The sequence below is a fragment of the Python bivittatus genome, unplaced genomic scaffold (assembly GCF_059951505.1).
Source record: "Python bivittatus isolate LINGU-HERP-01145 unplaced genomic scaffold, Pbiv_v1 ctg000340_np1212, whole genome shotgun sequence".
In the NCBI taxonomy this organism is placed as follows: domain Eukaryota; kingdom Metazoa; phylum Chordata; class Lepidosauria; order Squamata; family Pythonidae; genus Python; species Python bivittatus.
Window position 1 is genome coordinate 19,787,572 of NW_028277056.1, and position 20,091 is coordinate 19,807,662.

Here is a 20,091-nt window from a genome sequence, read left to right on the forward strand (position 1 = left end):
TCATTCCATTATTCCTTATGTTAACATAGCTAATAAAATGCGTATTTTAAACAATTTAAAAAATATCTTAAAAGTATGTTTGCATTTTGATAGAGATGAAAGATTAGTTTGATCTATCATAATATATAACAATATAATGGACCAGATATAATCAAGACCAACATTTGGATGCTTCACTTAAGACAACTATGGCTGCAACCTAAATAGATTCTGTTCTGTATATACTTGGTTAAGATTAATCTCTCCACTTAAACAGGACATAATAATTCACAGTTCCAAGCAGCCCTGGGAGTGTCAGCATTGTTGCGTTCATGTAGTATAGATAAATCATGTGACTGCACGATCTCTAATTTTCTTTATACTGATGATATAGTGCTTACCTGCAGATTTAAACAAAATAAAACGACATGCTTTTTATCATGCATGCAGTTTCTAGGCCTTGAAATCATCACAGACAAGCAACAAGACATGCCAACATTGGTTGGTGTGTCTTCATATGGTCTCAGGGATGCCTAAATCAGGGGTGGGGAACTTTAAGATCTCCAGATGCTGACACGAAATAAAACCCAACATTATTCACTACAGACTATGCTAGGGAACTGATGGGACGGGAACTGTAGTTTAGCAACATCTAAAGGAAAAGTTCTTTACCCTTGCCTAAATGACTAAGGGCAGGTACACACGTTGATTTGCCACCATAAAATGTAATCACAATAATGAAAAACTGCATCTGAAGAAGGACTACAACCTATTGATGTATATGCCTTGTATATATAGAGTCCCATTTTCAATCTCCAGCATATCCAATAAAAGGTCTCAGATAACAGGGCTTGGAAAACCTCTGCTTTAAAGAAACAGCTTGCAAGATTACCCTGTACTGTCTGGAGACAGTACACTATACCTAATAACCTGAATCAATATAAAGGCAACTTTATATGTCCAATACATTCCAGAAATTCATTGTCACTTAGCATTATAGCTCAGAAGAGTCCTATAAAATTTAAAAAGAATATAAGGCTCTTGATTCAATTTTAAGGCACAGAGAATTGAACATTCTCATTATATATTTCTGCATACAGATACTAAATGATAATATTCATGAATACTATGTGGCAACTTACAAACACACTGAATACTGTGTATTGTGCTGGCCATAGATTCTGACCACAAAGTGATCCTGAAAGCTATGTTTTGCTATTTATCCTTTTATACCAGGATAAATATTTTATGAAATAAGACAACTGATTAAACCAAATTCTCCTTCCGCCTATACACACCATCAATCCCTACAAGAATTAGAGCTTTGCCATTTGTCTTAGAGAACATATAATAGATAGCACACAATCATAATAGAAAAACCATCCACACAATCAATACTTTATCAGCACACATTCTGAAGGTCTAAAGTTATAGATCTTCAGTTAAAATGGATACACAGGACCTGCCCGTGAATGGCAAGAAAAAGGTCATTTCAAACAGAAAAACAAAATAACACAACCCATGCAGCACTCTCCACACATCAATCATTGATATCACATCCTGACTGCCACTTGCTCATACTATGATTACACTAAATTCCAATATGTTTTTAAAAAAGGGAAATAAAGCAGCTTCAACAATTGTGTCAGAATTTTGAAATGTGGAAACATACACATAAAGATTAGAGTCTGAATACAAAAATGGCACTGGTAAATTTAGGACATTAGACGCAATACATTTTTTTCTCTTACTAAACATTATTGCACAGAGACTTTTAATCATATGTTCTTCAATCTTACGTATTTTCCTAAAATGTGACACAAGTGCGATGGATCCAATTTTTAACAAATGAGAAAAGAAGAACAGCAGCATGATTTGTCAAAGTTAATTCCTATAATTTAGTAGGAAAAAAACAACCCTGCTATAAACAAAAGTAAGTGCTCTTTGCTCACTTAAAACAAAAAATAGCACAATGCTATGGAAGCATGTAAATGCAACAGCAGATAAGAAGAAAAAGTTGGTTAAGAATGTAACACACCAGGCCTTAGAAACTAGAGTGAAAATCTGGATTTCAAGTGCACTCATCAACAAAGCTATTTACAGTTCTAAATGGCCTAAAATCTGAAACAGCTAGCATTTAGAACTTTCTCTTCAAGTCTTTCTTTCCCCAGACTTGCATGATCCTGAACTGGAACTGATCCCAACTAAGGACTATATAAGGAAGACCTTAACTTTATGAATAAAGTTTTTTTGGAGGGAGATTTTGTACAGTCATTTACACATATACAGGTTGACAGGCTCCATTCTGATCCAGCCCATCTTTGTTTTCTACATCAGAATTCTTAGACTGGCCTATATCTAGCCCAGAAGGTTTTGGGTATCTGAATGGGTAACCATTGTCATCAAAAAACCTTCGGAAAGTGAACTCATAGAAGGCATGTTCTGTATGTTTGCCATTAGATGAGGCCTGTGGGTCCCATGCCCTGGCACTGTCTTCACTGGTGTCATCCCAAGGCCCATCTTCCTCAACTGGATCAAAATTGGAAGTGTCCATTGGATGGCTGATCTTTGGGACATAAGGAGCTGGCTGTCTGCGGATGTCAGTGGAGAAGTCTATGGAGTCAAAGAAAGTATGAGCCTTGATATCATCTGCTCCGTTTCTTCCAAGCCTCTCTTCAGCAGAGCAACAGAGTTTTGTAATGAGATCACTAGCTTCAGGGCTAAGCTTGATCTGAGAGGGAATGTGCAGAGTATTCTCCCAGTTTATCACCTAAAAAACAGAAGTATATAGTTAATGTTGAATATTAATCCTCATGAAGTGCAAAACTTCCACATGTAGAATAACCTTGCTGCACATCACAACTGTATAACTGTGTTGTTCAGTCGTTAAGTCGTGTCCGACTCTTCGTGACCCCATGAACCATATTGCGCCAGGCCTTCCTGTCCTTCACTGCCTCCCTGAGTTTGCTCAGTTTCATGCTCATTGCTTCAGTGATGCTATCTAACCATCTCATCCTCTGCCGTCCTCTTCTCCTTTTGCCTTCAATCTTTCCCAGCATCAGGGTCTTTTCCAATGACAATTCTGCCTTTTGCTTTATTTTGTACGTATCATCTCACTTACAAAGAAAGCAAACTAAATAGATGGCTAGATCATGGCAAAAACAACCTTACTCCATAAAGGGATACCTTGAAGCAATTTAACTGCATATTTAGCATAGTCCCCAGTTGACTCACTTCTTTCACCATCACCATGTTGAAGTCTTGTACTCTCTGAACCAAGGAGAATACTGAATATTTAGTGAAACTACAGCTGGCACTGTTGCAAAGGGACCCATCTCATTGTTAAGTATTCCCTACTAAATGAACAGAAGGGGCAAAGGATTCTAATTAATGCACAGATAATTCCAATAATCCCCACACAACCCAAAAATTATTAAATTGCTTTACATTCTACATAAAGAGACCACTTGAGTTATGTGGCAAGCAATACAATATATATTAGGAATTTCTCTGTTAAATCTATTTAATATATAAGGACGTGTTATTTATAGAACATCAGTAAATGCAAATAATCAAGAGGTTCCTGTATTAAAGCTACAGATCCTCTAAACAAATCATATTCCAACAACTAAGATCTCTCTCTCCCCTCATTGTTTTTGGATAAATTCTCTACATTTCTTCAAAATGTAACACTGACATGTTTCATGCAGAGAGATATAATATTCTCCCCATGGTACTCCAGCCCCCGTCTGTCTGTCACTCTTATGTATACACAGTGTAAAAATCAAAAGAACTTTGATTGCCAACATATCTTTTTAACTCAGATATGAAACTATTTTAATTAGGAGTTCAATAACGATAATTCATATTTAGGGTAAACGGGTGTGTGTGTGTGTGTTTGTGTGTATACATGTGCCCTATCACTTTCTCAGCCCATGGCCAGATAGCATGCAGAAGAATATATCTAGATTTCTTTAGTCAAGGTCCTAAAAAGATCAGAAGATATATATTTCTCAACCCTCTTTTAGAACAAGTTCTGTCATGCTTTTAGTGCAAAGCATTTTCTTTTCTCTATCCTGAATTGCCAGCTCATTCTTTTGTTGCTGTTGTTGAACAGTAAGTTACAAACATTATCAAGTAACTGAATACCATACACCTGTAATGCATAGAAAAAAAATCACTAAAAAACAAATAAGAAATAAACAGATAATAAACAGGGTCATCTTTGCTGTATTTCATAAAACTTACCAATAGTAGGTCTGTTGCAATTAAAATAATACAAAAAATTCACCCAAATTTGGTAGACTTGTGGTTCCTGCCTCGGATGTTTCATTGTTTTAACCTTATATGTAACCTTATATGTAAACTCTTCTGATGTACTATGTTAGAATAGTTTACATATTTGAACAACTGAGATGTGGATTAATTCAATTAGTGTTTACATATTTGAACTGAGATGTGGATTAATTCAATCAGTATGTTAATTAAATCAAATTAATTAACATACTAATTGAATTAATCCACATCTCGATTGTTCAAATTATCTAAGGGTCTGCAATGCCGAACAATTATTATCTTACAGAGGTGTCTACAGAGTATGGGAAAAAAAGTCAAGATGGTGACTACAATGGTACAATCAAAGCTCCACCCATTTTTATGTCTGTTGCACATGCGCCACACATAAAACACAGGAGCAGCTTTCATCACACTGTCATAGCTACCCGAGATGGTAGCTCTATGGACATCCCTGTTATTTTAGCTGCTAAGATTAAGTATATAATAAGCTCTTTATTTTAAGCTTAAGGTTCAATCCCATAAATAAATGCTGTAATCTAACTCCGGGAAGCAGAATTCTTTGACTGGTAATGCTAATCTCACTGAAAATTCTATGTGAGGGTATAACTTTATCACCAGCTCATTCTATGACCTTAGAAACTATTTATGTATTTAATTTATAAGGCTGCCCAACTCTGTAATGATTCTGGGTAGCAGGGAACACACCCTCTCCATTTTATTTTCAGCATGTATAATTTTACACACCCCTATTACACCTACCCGTTTTTTGTCCTTTCCCAACTAAAAAGGGACAGATTTGTAACATTTCCTCATTTTTTTTTTTTTAAATCTGCGCTTAGTCATTACTGACTCTGCAGTGACTGCTTGGATGAGTCCTTGCAGTTTTCAAGGCAAGTGTTTCGGAAGTGGTTTGCCAGAGCCTCCTTCCTAGAGCAGAGCCCAGCTGGCGAGTGCAGGAGGCGGGGTTTCCATTGCTTCGCACCCTTTTTGGGCGAGTGCGGTTTTTGCGTTTTACTGGCAACTGCTCCCGACTCCTTTCCAAGGCGCCGCCAGCATTTTTCCTCCCACCGGAGTGAGAGTCCCCATTTATCTACTCCATGAGTTTTCGACCTGTTGGGTTGACAGGAACTGGGGAGGAAACAGGAGCTCACCCTGTTTAACGCGAAGGCTGGACTCGAACCGCGGAAGCGTCAGCCATTTCTGGCCGGCAACTTTCAGCTGCTGAAAGCCGCTGCGCCACTACGTCCCCCAACATTTCCTCACAAGAGTTGCCATATGATCATTCTGAATCTTCAGCCCTACAATATCCTTTTTCACTTTTGAAAACAGCTTTATTTGTTGGAAACTAAACTTGATAACTATGTAATAACAATTTCAAGATAGCTTTATCATTTGAAAAACAAGGCAAGTGAAAAAAAAAAAAAGGAGAGTTTTTAATTGTGTCCCTGGACAATACAAAAATATAACAATCAATAGAAGATAATATATGTGACTCAGGGTTGAACTGTGGAGTCCTTGGTGCTCTCTTGAGCTTGGTTGTTTGCTTACAGATGTTTCATTACCCAACTAGGTAACATCATCAGTGCTAGTGAGTGTGGGGTTTGCTCCCTGCTTATATGCAGTAGCTTGCCCTGCCAGTTTTGGTAGCAGTGCGGTTTTCTCCTTGGTAATTCCTTGATTAGGGTATTGTTTTCTGCTTGATAGTTTGCCTGGTGTTAATCAATCCCTGCTTATCTGGGTGTTAGCTGCTGGGGAGGATGTGTTCTGGTCTTTTGGTTTCCTTAGTTTTTTTATTGTCTCGTTTGAATGGTGTGTAAATATGGTTTGTTTCTATGTGTCTACTGATGGCCAATTTGTCTGAATGCCAGGCTTCCAGGAATTCCCTAGCATTTTGGGATTTAGCTTGGTCTAGGATGCTCACAAGTTTCTCAGTTGAAATTGTGGTTGAGTCTGCACATGTGTTGTGAGATTAAAGAGTTTTTATTTCTTCTGACCACATGGCTGTAATAGTCTGTTGGTTGTTTCTGAGATGTTTTTGATGTATGGTAGTTATCCTTTTCATAGCCTGTATGAAATATATAAAAATATAACATAAATATAAATAAATATAACAATTAGGAGTGAATTTACCTTTAGCTGAGTTTCTGTAGGAGAAGATGCCAAAAATGGAGGCTGCCCCACTAACATCTCAAAGAGAATTACACCAACACTCCACCAGTCACAAAGCTGAGTATATCCTAAAAGATAAGCAGAAAAAAAAAATACACTATTTCTTTTCACTGTTTCATGCTGGGTTTAAAGATCATCATCATCATCCCATTATATGCAGGTTTGGTTGAATCTTTGAAAAATGAATTTTAACCTAAAAAATGAAATAACTGAAATGGCTCCTGTAGATCCTGCTAATGAAAGCAAAATTTGCATTCAAGAATACTCAGCTTATTTTATTCCCTGAACTTGTAAAGCTAAGAAAACATACAAAGCACTGTATTCTTCATAAAATTTCACCTGTCCTGAATGTTAAGTCATCTGTTTCACCCAATATTTGGTGCAAAAACGGTTCTGCCCATATCTTTTTAAGTATCAGTGATGTGAAAACCTTCTAGGTCTGAAGGCAGCTATGGATTTTCTGTAATTTTATCTTTTGTTCTTGCTGCTTGCCTGCAAGAACAGCTGAACATCTTACACCTTTAAGAGCTTATCCAGATATGGACAGCATATTTATACTTTCACATGGTAAACAGTTGCTTAACAATTGGTGTTAAGCTTCAAGCTTTTCCCATGACATTAAATAGCACAAAGGAGAAAAACTGGAGTCAAAATAACAGTGTCTTTCTAACATATATATAACAGAGATAAGAATCGTCTACCTTTACGTAGAAGAACCTCTGGTGCAATATAGTTGGGAGTACCAACTAAGGAATGAGCCAAGCACCTCTGATGTTGCTTTTTAGCTCTCTGCTCCAAGGTCTTCAACCTGTCTCCGCATCTACAGTTAGACACATCATCCCAAAGATCACTTGGCTCCATGCTATCCTGCCTGATGTGATTCCCTTTCAAAAGAAGAAAAAAACAAAAACAAAGAAAGAGATTACAATCGAAGATCCATAAAAACATTCCCAAGTCACAAAACATAAACTGACATTACTCACTGTTTTATGTCAACTGCAATACAGGTTTCTAGTTATGAAGAGTGTAATTCATTTCTGTTGTAATTTATCTTTACATTTTTCTATGGGTAATTTATTAAAAAGAGTGTTCCACAAATGTTAGGAGCTATAACACATCTCAGCTTTTCAGCCTTTTATTGAAAAATAAGCTCTGGGGCATCAAGTATGTCCAGAAACAGTGACTTATGTTGCATGGTGACATACATTTAACCTGATGTTTTGAACATCCAAACTTCTATCTGACCAGGACCCTCACAGATCTTTCCAGGTTGCCTGATTTTGGACTATCATTTGTTGTATCTGTCTTACCTATGGTTGAAGTTTAGCACAAATGTTGGTGATTACCACTGCTATTTGTACTACAGTTCTATAATAATATATTCTATGTAATTTACTGCATTTTTAAAAGCTTTATTAATAATTACAGGTCTATGTATTTTATTCTTGTGCTTTGTGGCCCAAAGGCCATAATAAAGGTTTGATTTGAACATCTGCATACCTTGGTTCTCTTATTTCTATTCAGAATACTGCTACTAAAATAATTTACTTGTTTGCTGTAAACATCCAACAACTTGTTCCTTAATCCCTATACTGATTTTGTGTCTGTTCCTAGTCTAACATAAATGCTTATCTTTAAATTCCCGCTTAGCCTGCCTTCTACCTTTCTTTTTTCTCTATACTCTTTAATCCCAATAAATCCTGACCAAAGATTTCCTATTCCTTCAAGATACTTTTCTTGCTATCTTTTATGCTTGGAATTGCTTCCCATAACACTGCAGGATATTGCTGTTTTAAAATCTTTTACATGGTCCTGTTTAAAATATTGATATGGTGTTTTCAGTGTTCTGAAAACCATTCTGAGAATTTACCTAACAAGTGGGATATAAATTCTTACAACAAATAAACTTTGGACACTATTTTTAATTTCTACTCTATTTCTGAATTTTGAATTTTTCTGAATAGTTTTTTTCTAAACTGCTAATTGGGTCATATATTCCTCTACTTCAGCCTCCCCCAATCTGGCAGCTTCCATTTGCATTAGATCATAACTCCAAGAATTCTTAGCCAGCAGTGCCTTCCAAGGAAGATGTTAAATTGAAGAGGGTTGCTGTGTTGCATACCTAAGCCTATCTAAGTGTCAATAAAAAGAAATGCATACTTCTATTTAACCTGCACCCAATCCCTCTTCTTCTCTGTGCAATATAATCAGATTGTAAACTCTTCAAAACAGAAATCTGGTTCTTGTACTCTGTAAAGTGACAATTTACTAACCAAAATTTCAAACCTAGCATTATTAGTTATTTCTTCTTAAAACTATATAAACACACTACCTTTCTGATAGTATTTTGAGTTATGTGTCCACCTAAATCCAGTGCAGAGGCCAAAGTCAGTCAGTTTGATGTGTCCATCAAGATCAATCAGAATATTATCAGGTTTGATGTCTCTATGGATAAATCCCATTTTATGCACACTTTCTATGGCTAAAGTTAGTTCAGCTATGTAAAACCGAGCTAGCTTTTCTGGAAAAACTTCCATTCGAATCAACAGACTCATCATGTCTCCCCCTGGGATGTAGTCCATCACAAAGTACAAGTTCTCTTTATCTTGGAAGGAGTAGTAGAGCTTGACCACCCATTCGTTGTCTGCTTCTGCAAGGATATCCCTTTCTGCTTTGACATGAGCCACTTGGTTACGGTTGAGCACATCTTTTTTCCTCAGTGTTTTCATGGCATACAGAGCATGAGTGTCCACTTTGCAAGCAAGGCAGACTTCACCAAAAGCACCAATGCCCAGAGTCTTGATTTTAACAAACATCGATTTATCCATTTTAGCTCTTTTAAGCCTGTTATAGTTTGATTCTTTTTGGTAGAGAATTTTCCTCATTTGCTCTTGCTCTGCTTCACAAAGACCAGCCTTAATAAAAATCAGGTGGGGAAGAGAGGGAGAAAGAAGCAAAATAATCAGTATTACTGCAGAAATTATCAGAAACCTACACAAATATGTTAGTTGTGCTATAATTATAAATTAAAGCCAACCATCTTTTTGTCCCATTCTCGGGTTGTAAGCCAGTTTTCCCTAGCTTGGAGGACATCAGGTTGGGAATGGAGACTCTAAATATTTAAATATAGTACATATAGATTGTGTTCTGGTTTACTACCTTCATGTGTTTGATTAGACCCCTCTTTAAATAAACAAGCTTCTCTCTGGCATCTGCCTGGACAATGCAAAATCCTGCAGAGAAGGACCTTCACATGGGTTACTTTGTACAGATGATATCAGGGGAAGGGTATATTCAGCACAGGTCTCCCCAACAATGAGTTCTTCCCAATGGGTTCAGAACGATATTCATTTCATGACACTGTTGACAGACATAAACGCTGTTGGATTCAATACATTTAATTGTGAGAATTTACTCTGTTTAAGGTCATATGTATAAGAGAGCCAGTTTGATGTAGTGGTTAGGGCACCAGACTAGAAACTGGGAGACTGTAAGTTCTAGTTCCACCTTGGGGACAAAGCCAGCTGAGCGAACTTGGTCCAGTCACTCTCTCTCCACCCTAGAAGCAGGCAATAGCAAACCACTTCTGAAATCTTGCCAAGAAAATTGCAGGGACTTCTCCAAATTATGAAGGAAAGTCTGAGAGAAATCAATAAAGATTTCAGTGCTCAAAAGACAATGCTTAATAGTTTTCTTCTCTGTACTCCATGGCTGGAAGAAAATCTTATATCTAGTACTATATCCACATTTTAAAGGAACAGAAAAATGATGTCCTTTTGGTTTTAGATGAAATGATGCTATACTGTGTATAGAAAAGAGAAATACCTATAAACCTAATTTGTTAACATACAACACTGTTATGTGTGACTTATGTGTGGCTGAAGGTCCTAATTTATTAACTTTTGCAAAATCAAATACAGACACCCACAAAAATAAATCACCTTGGCCATTTCCTGCTCCAGCTGCAGCCGCCTATTCATTTTCTGCTGATAGGTCTTTATAACATTCTCCACATGCTGCTCCATGTAGAATTTAAAGGCAAACGGTGAGTAGCTCTTGATTCGGGACTCTCTCTTCTCTTCATCTTTGCCATTCTTCCGCACTGGCACTGGGGAGGTCTGTATTTGCTTTTTATCTTTGCCCACTTTTTCTGCTTTAGCTGTCTTGATTTTGTCATTCCTTTCTCCGTTTTCCTCAGATTTGCTGCTTGATGAGCTTGGGACTCCCCGAATGGTTTGTTCCATTCCTGGACGTAAACAGTTAATATCAAACTGCTCTGAACTATTGGGTAGCAGCAAATGTTTGGGATACGGTGGTGGTGGACACCTGAGTTCCTGATTACTATAATCAACATCTAACTGATAGGAATTTGCTCCCCCAACAGGAAGGGGGTGTTGCTCCATCATTCCTAAGCTCTCTAGTGCTGAAGACTGTGCAGGTAACCAGCCAGGATGTGCAGGGCCTACAGCAGTCTGAGGTTCAGGCCTCATCACTCTTGTGCTCTTCACCGGCTGGAGAATATGAGCAGCTGTGACAGCCGTGATAGTATTTGGAGAAGGAATGGAGGCATCAGCTTTACCTGAAGCAGCCTGCCTCATAGATACCGGCATTGGTGGTTGGTGGTTGTTAAAAGAATTGGTTCTACTCGGGACACAGGTATCTGGCCTGAAGGGTACATGTTGCCGTGGAGATGCTTCCAAGGCTTGGCTCTGTAGTGAATCACGACGGGATGAAGAGGAAGAAGAGGAGGAAGAGGTTGTTTGCCACTGCTGAATCTGAGAGTTATTCAGATCATACAGGTCCATGTTCAGGCTATTTCTAGATGGGGTTAAGAGACCTTGGGGTGGGCTGTCTGAAAATTCATTACTAAATGCGGCACCTCTAGTGATTACATGCATTGGATGAGAAGTTGGGATTGGCTGCTTGTGATGCGAATGTGGCATATACAGACTAGCCGGTGCCTGCTGGAACCCATGGCCAGAATTGTTAGGTGCAACAGCTGCTTTATTAGGAAGACTCGGATATGCTCCCTCTTGCTGCATTTTATTTTGAAAAGAATGGCTTCGCTGAATTCCATATCCAAGCCCCTCACTCTGCACCATCACAGGCTGTCTGCCATAATGTGGACTATTTGAACTGTGGGTACCCTGCAACTGCAAAGCTTGGTTGCTATGACCAGCCACTGGATAGCTGATGACTGAGGAATCCATGTTAGTAGGGTATGTTTTCTGCTGAAGATTGCCGGGAGTGTTGTGGGAAGCTAAGCATGGTGGTCTTTGCACAGGAGCATTCATAGTTGCAGACTGAGAAGCCGAAAGTAAATAGTCCATATATGGCCTGGGAACATCACTGAGCACATTAGCAGTTTCAGCACCAAAGCCAGTGCCTTCATAGGCTGGGTTGGTTATCTGGTGATAAGGTGGAAATGATTCAGTTGATCCTTCAAAACTTGGCCTACGGCTTACACTGCTTGGCATTATACCTTTTCCTATGGGGAATGACACAATAGATGGGTTAATATGAATAAATGCTGTTATTTCTCTCTCTCTCTCTCTTTCACACACACACAGAATCTTGGGTAACCATGCCAGATTTAAAACAGTTATTCACTGTGTTCACTGTTTATGCATTGGTTCTCAGTCAAGTTTACTTTTCACTGTGCATGAAATCAATTTTGGAGAAAGCAAAATGTTCTTGAATTATTCTTTATAAATATATTTGTCTTGCCCCACATGTAAAGGAATGGGGGAAGAAAAACAGTGAAATGCATAAGGGTATATTATTCTTTTCTTTTTTTGCACTGAAAACAGCACAGAATTCTTACAGGTAATCTGTCCTTGTGAATTCTATCCCAAACTTTTAACACTAAATGCAATGGGGTTCTGCAAGAGTTCCATTCAGTTGCATGAGAGATTATCACACCAAATGATCCAGCCATGGAACTTCACATACAGATTTCCAGAGTCCACAATCTCTCTTCCTCCTCCCTTACACTGTGGAACATTAGCCAAGTTAGGAGAGCTGAAATCTTAATCTTGTAAACAGACAGGGTGAGATCCACCTTAAAATAATTCAGAAAAACATGTAGAAGACTGAAAGAACTTGCTTACTTGAAGAAGTCTGCTTAATTACACGGACTATTTGTTCATTTCTAGGGTCTAGGTATCCCATCTTGCTAATGTATTCCAAAGCTGCTTCGATGCTTCTACTCCCAGTCTGCTTAAGAGCTCTGACAGCCATCTCCTAGACAAAATTAAACGCACACATGCACAAGAGATCTGTAAATGATCTGGAAGCATCTGATATCATAAATCAACAAGTACAACAAAACAGTGAGTTTCAATTTATTGATACATTAAATCTGAATATATTATGCATTTAAAGAAAAAATACAACTGCTTATATTTATTTATTATATCTTGCCTTTCCTCCAGCAGCTCAAAGCAGTATAAACTGCACTTCTCCAATTTTTCCCACAACAACCACTTTGTGAGGCAGATTAGGCTGAGAGTGGTCCAAAGTCCCCCAGTGAGCTTCTGTGATTAAGAGTAGACTGGACCCTGGGTCTCCCTGGTCTTAGACCAACATCTAAACCACTACACTCTACGTACAGATTTCAAAGAAGAATTATATCTTAAAAGGCATTCTTTCCTGCATAGGAGACTAAGATGCACCATCTTTCTGTAAACATTTGTAGGAAAAGTAATTCCCATTTTAAAAAACCACCACTTCTACCTGGTTGTTAAAAGGCTTTTGTTTAATCAGTTTCAAGCTTCAAAATGTACTAACTCAATTATTTGACTATTCAACTATAAGGCAAAACAATTGGACATTTGGAAAACAAGAAAACAGTGCTTTGGAATTTCATTCTGGAAACCCACATATTTTATCACTTAGGAATAGAACAGAGCTTTCTAGAACCAGTTGGCTGAGAATGTTCACCAAATTATAAAGCTTAGCAACTCAAGACAAAAACTCAAGTGAACCAAGTTTTGGCAAGTAGCTAGAATGCTCTAAGTATTTTTTTAAAAAATCAGTTCTGCTTGCAGCAGCAATAACACCCTGCAGCAGCTCTTCTTACAATATACTACAGATAGCAGGCTTCTGAGACTTTTATATTCTTTTAATATAATTCATATAAGAACAAATATATAAAACATGAAGGTAGGAGGCTTCTTTAAAAAAAAAAATCCTATGCCTATTAAAATCCTTTGTCACTTAATGTCTGAATTCACATGGATAAGCCATGGGATAAACATGGTTAATGTATAAACCACAATTGGCTGGGTTTGTATATCACACTAAGCCATAAGCCATGGTTTATGGATACAATTGTCAAGTTCGCAGGCAAACAAAACATCAAAAGAAAAGATGAGGATTTGGCACAGGCTGCAGAGAGAAAAAAGCCCATGGGAAGGATGCTGGAATGAAAGGAATGGTAAAATATGGGAATTAACTGAATAAGGAAAAAGGGAGGAATCAATCATTTTAGACTGCACGCCTGGCTGAAAAGATCACCAAACATCTGACAAAAAGAAAATTTGGACAAGAGGATGATGACAGCAGTATTGTTTGCCATCACATTAGACAAAGCAGAAGAATAACAAAAATCTGTCAGTTTTAGACACAGAATTATTTACTTGTTACCCATTTCATTGTTAATTAGTTCCTTAATCATGTAATTGTATCAAGAAGTTGAGATTAACAGGTTTTCTTCTAGCAGTCTAAGACACATTCACGGATATCTTTCTGAGTAAGTTCTACTGAAGATAAGTGAATCTGAGTTCTTGTGCATACTCCCTGTGTACCATGTGAAGGGAGCCATGAAAATGACCTTGAAGAAAGCATCCAGAAATTGTTAGGATAACAGGTGCAGAAGATCCATGTGTTAAGCGCAGGGAGGTGGAAAAGTATTAGATAAAGACTCAGACTGGCTACTATGATTTCCTGGGGTATAAGAAGGAGGGAAGGGGTAACACAGGCAGACTTGCAACATTCTGCTACTATAGTCTCTCTCAATAAAGTATAGTTCTAGTTCTCCTGTGGAATCAGGTTTCAGATCTGGTCTACCTTGTAGGGCTGACACTATGTGACTTGCTGTAAGAAAAAAAAAATCTTGGTAGATTTATTACTTGCCATAAATGCAGTAAAAACCCACTGGGTTTTACAGAGTAGTATTAGATAGATTAATTGGATAATGTCCATCACAAGAGAGAACATCAATATCTTTATAGCTTGAGAAACTGGAGTAGCAGTTAGAGAGAGTGAAAATCTATCTGGTCTTGACCATGAACTCTTTATATAAGCTTTGGCAAGGCATGCATTCTCAGTTTTAGATCCTCCCTTCCAAACTGCAATTTTGAGATAAAATTGGCCTAATTTACATGGTTGTTGTAACCAACTATGGATGACCTTCCATGGATCAACTGGGAATATGTTTGCCTAAATGACCCCTGGGATCTCAGCCCCAGAATGCAGGAACTGTCCTCTTTTGCCTCCATTGCCTGTTAGAGCCTGCATCTCGCTCACAACTCGGTAAGTGACATGACAATCCAATGCCATCTGATAGAACCTAGGAAGAAGGCCTTTCTTGTGGCACCTGCCCTATGGAACATCATCCCCCAGAGATTAGATTGGCCCTGATCCCATTGGCCTTTTGCAAGGCCTTGAAAACCTGGTTGGGTTCTCAGGCATGGGGATCAGAATGTAAGAGCCCATGAGGTGACTATACTGAAGGTTGTTTGCTGACTTATCTTAGCTGTCAGGTATGTATTTGATATGCTGTTTTTAATTATAGTTAAATGCCCTGAGTCACTTTGTTGAGATGGGCAGCCACATAAATTGAACTGAATTAAATTAAACTCTTTATCCTATCTAGCATAGATTGCCCTATGCACTGAATGGTTGTGACTAATCCACACCAGTGTTACTTAAATCCTAAAATCTTCTGGTGCTTAGAAAAGCTTAGAAGCAACCTGATCCAAAGAGATCCCAAAGTTTTCTGCTTCTACCATATATCCAAGGGACTTTCTATTTTTTGTGATCACTAGATCAACAGCCATTAGTGCCAGCTTAGCTACAACTCTTTGTTATCTCTTCCTTCTATATATTTTCTTGCAATCTATCCAGCATTTTATCCCTATCATATCAACCCTGCTGCAAGTGAAAGGACCTTCATCTGCATTCCCAATATATCTGCAAGTTGGAAGACTGGACTTGCTAGAAAACAATCATGGAATGGTGTGAGTTAATGCTGTCTGAATAGTGAGATTTCTGATTTTATATGTACATTCTTATGAGGTCGGAATAAATTCTACTTGTCACTGTCAAGTCAGATTCAATATAAAAGGGAAGGTCTGGTGGGGAGCTAATTATAACCTGAATCCAAACTTTAGATAGGATGGAGAAGTTTTGGATTTATGTTGAAGGATGGATTTATGTTGAAGTTTCACACTGGAGAATGTTATACTACACACTGTTTAACCTTCTGAACTTCTGCATTGGTTAGAAGGATATGTACAGAGATGCATACATTTAGAAAACTCTTTAACCACAATTAAAGAGTTTATTGTTAGGTTTAACCCTTGAAAAGATAAGAGCCCCCTTCCACAGATGAGGCTCCACCACCCTGCCATGCTCACCTCCGCTTCAACTCCCCCCACCCAATCTCCCCCACCATCTCTGCCCTTTTGGCCGCCCTGCACTCCGCAGCCACTGCCTACCCCTGCTGACCGTCGACATCTTCTTCCTCTCGCTGCTGACAAGGTGCACCAGGCCGAGGCAGCTACTGACCCTTTGCAAGGCCTCCGCGAGATGTCACGAAGGGCCAGCAGCTGCCTTTGGCAGGTGCACCTCATCAGCGGTGGGAGGAAGAAGATGGTGAAGGTCAGCTGGGACAGCGGGGGTAGGTGGCGGAGGGCAGGGTGGCCAAAAGGGCAGAGATGGGGGGAAGATAGGTGGGTGGGGGGAGTTGAAGCACATGCTGTGGTCATTAAATGCAGGGGGCTGCCAAGCACCCAAATTTTGATCACATGACCGGGGGGTGCTGCAATGGCCGTAACTTTAAGGACTGACTGTAACTACCATTCATTCAGCATTGTCACAACTTTGAACAGTCGCTGAACAAATGGTTGTTAAGCGAGGACTACCTGTAACCACCCCCACTTGGAGAAAACTAGTATTGTTTAATAGCAAACAGTTATTTCCATGCACCCTTTACCTAAATACTATTTCAAGGCAGGAATAGCAGCAGACAGCTTCCCCTGTTTTAGCCTCTGTGTTGGCTTTCTTCCCCACTCACATTGGCAGAGACTAGGACTCCAGTTGTTTTATAAGACTGCCCAGCAACATTTTTCATTGAGAGGAAAAAAAAAGATGCTGGTTGCCAGAGTATATTTATAATCACAAGTAAAGATTGTGAAAGAAGTTATGGAAAGATTCCTCCTCTCCTCAAAAACAGACAAAAACCCTTTCCAACTTAGTATATCTGAAGGAGACAACAGGCAGTTCAAGATGTGGACAAAAGAAAATTGCTAACGGTCACATACAGGTAGTCCCCAGTTTAAGAATGAGTTCCGTTCCCAAGGTCTGTCCTTAAGTCAAATTTGTATGTCACTGGAACAGTATTATTGTATAATACTGTATATGTAGTACTGTGTAATTAACTCGAATCACTGGGTATTTAACTCAAATTTTGCTACAATATGCTCCGTTCTTAACTAAGGGTTGTCCTTAACCAGGCATTCTTAACTTGGGGACTACCTGTATCTCACATCTTTATTGGAGCTGATGTGCTGTTCTCAAGAATGACTCAAGTGTACTTAATACAAATATGAAATAACTTGCTTTTCCATTCACAAAGAACGACGGGCAACAGATGCCGGAAAGAGATCAAGAGTTCTTCAAGGGAGGGGCAGAAGAAAAGGCCTCTTCAAAAGAAATGAGAATTAGCCTTTTAAGGAAAGCTCATTGTGATTATTCATGCTGCTAAGTATCTTGCCTACTGGAAGCTCAAGGAAGACAATATTGTTTCCCAGAACACATGGTAATTTCTATTTCTGGGCAATTTATTAATTAGTATACTCGAGGGCCCTAAAATTTGAAAACTATACCTGTTACATACATTAAGGTAGTAAGAAGCTAAATATGGAAAAAACTGTCCAAAAACACACATGAGAAAACTGGATCAACATTATTATAATAGACCTGAATTTAGGGTACTGGCTGAAGGGAGTTATTTAGCTAGTTGGGAGTGGGCCAGCAGCTATTCGATTCTATAAATATCCTGCTAGTCCTAGGAGATGCAATCCTGAGTAGGTAAATGAAGCTGAACCTTTTAGCAGGAAAACCTGAGGGGAAGCTAGCAGATTAGAGGAACATTGACAGAGCACAGTTCTCAGGACATGAGGGGGAGTCGAAGAGAGCACATATCTCAATCTACATGATAAATCATCATTATAATAGGAAGTTATGCAGACAGGTGAGTTTAGCAATGGTGCATGAAGGTAAACAAACTGAAATTAAGGAAGACAGCTATAGAGAGAGAAAACTAGCAAAGATATGGGGCTATCCAATAGTGCTGAGGACACTTTGAAAATAATCTGAATGAACTGCTTCAAACATCATGCAAGCACAACATCTCTCTATTTCTCATTAAAGCAGCCAATTTTTTTCATGCTTCCATGCAAGCCTGTAATGAAAGGTATGGCTCCTTTAATGAGTCCACACACAATCAACAATGAGTCAACAATCATTTTCACAGGGAAGCTGGAAAAAAGATGAGGCTATTTAATAAATAGCAGTTGCACTTGCATGAGATCTAGAACCCTTCTTTTGACTTTCTATAAGTATGCTCAGACCTATTATCTAGTACACTGCAGAGTATCTGCACTTGGATAGTGCTTTGTGGATTGATTTCTTTCTCAGGAAAGAAATTAGAAAACTGATGTGGAGAAATGGAGATATGCAGAGGTTGAAGGTAAGGTCTGCAGGGATAAGACAGTGTCATCCCTCTACAAGGGTAACAGTTCTTCTGCTGTCATGGAGTTTTTTAAGTTTTACGTATGGAAACTGTCATTCCAAAGAAAACGAAAATATCCTTGGTGATGAATGATACCCTCTTTTGTCAAGGATATGCTTCTGAGGTCTCATAGCGGTAGATGATTTGACAGAGACAAAGAGAGCAGGATATGTAAAATGCTGTATGCTGGAGCAAAACTATACATGTCTCACTTTAGCTTGGTAAACAGTTCTGGGACACGGGGGTATTGTCATCTCAGGATAAAAGCCTAGGAGAAATACTGTCACTTTGCACTTCAGAAAGAAGGTACAGTGTCATATAAACTAGAAATTTCAGAAGGGCAGATTCCTATGTAAGAGCAGTATGACTAGGCTATGTCCCCAAAGCATTTTAGTACTCAGCACATACTATCCTAGTGCAGATAGCTGTATCTGAACTGATAATTTAATGAGAGAAATCTGAGGAAAGATTGTGCTGACAAGGTATGTTTTACATCTAAATGGCAAATGGAAAACAAATAAATCCTCTGATCCAGATGGAATCTATCCAAGAGTTTTTAAAGAACTAAAACATAAACTTGCTGACCCTTTAGCAAATATATATGCAATGTCCCTAAGAACAGGACTGAGGAGTGGTTCATTTTTATACAGGAACCAAGAAGGATCCAGGAAACATCTGTTCTGGGTAAACTAGTGCTAGTGTTATTAAAGCTAAAATGATCAGGTTTATACGAAGATAAAGCTTGTTAAGGAATCATCAACACTGCTGTCTCTCTGACCTTTTCGAATTTTCTGAGAGTGTCAACAAGCATGTGAATGAGGTAATGTGATAGACAATGGTTGCCTGAACTCATAAAAAGGCTTTTGATAAGGTTCTTGAGAAAACACAGTAATCACGTAAGAGTAGAGCTCCCCTTAACTTAGTAATTAGCTAAAGAACAGAAAGCAGAGAGGAAGAATACATTAATAATTTATACAGTAGAGAATTTAAATAGTGAAAACTTCCCAGCATACATATTGGTTCATACAGTAATTAATCTAGGATTAGTGAGTGAGTTAGCTGACTTTGCTAGTATTGTATCAAATTATTTAGGGTACTTCAAACAAAGAAACCCCAAAAGAGATGTCTCCAAACTGGGAGGGTGGAATTAAAATAACAAATATAGTATAATACAGTTGTGCACACTGGAGCCAAAATCCTAATTCCACATATAAGCTGATGGAAGTCTGAGATGGGCAGTGATTGGCCAGAAAAGTACTGCTGGGCTTAATGAAAACATTAGGGATCATTAGGAAAGGAGCTGAAAATAAAACTACCAATATGATGCCGTGATTTAGATTAGTGACGTATTCATACATGGAACAATTTTTTTGTAACTGCCCTTCAAAAAGATGAAACAAACACTTAACATTGATCAAGGGACCTACTGTATGAGCATCAGTTACAACTTTCTAACTGACTTTTTATAGCTTCAGAAATAGCTAAATTGGGAGGGATGAGTATGAGAGAAATATCTAAAGATGCATGGTGTAGAAAGGGAGATTTTCTCTCTCATAATACTGGAATCTAAGGTCATCCAATAAAACTGAAAGGTAGTCAAATTAAGAAATGTAAAAGAAATACATCTT

General features: G+C 38.4%; 1 protein-coding gene across 1 annotated transcript in view; it reads right to left on the reverse strand.

Annotated features, from left to right (window-relative positions):
- Positions 1 to 387: 387 nt before the first annotated feature.
- Positions 388 to 20,091, reverse strand: part of LATS2 (large tumor suppressor kinase 2) — a 50,739-nt gene continuing 31,035 nt past the window's right edge. The window contains exons 3-8 of the mRNA XM_088140672.1: positions 12,555 to 12,687; positions 10,386 to 11,932; positions 8,777 to 9,359; positions 7,146 to 7,328; positions 6,406 to 6,512; positions 388 to 2,749 (exon numbers count right to left, since the gene is read on the reverse strand). Of these exons, the coding sequence (XP_087996798.1) occupies positions 2,255 to 2,749; positions 6,406 to 6,512; positions 7,146 to 7,328; positions 8,777 to 9,359; positions 10,386 to 11,932; positions 12,555 to 12,687 (3,048 nt within the window). The 3' untranslated portion in view covers positions 388 to 2,254. The remainder of the gene's footprint in view (positions 2,750 to 6,405; positions 6,513 to 7,145; positions 7,329 to 8,776; positions 9,360 to 10,385; positions 11,933 to 12,554; positions 12,688 to 20,091) is intronic.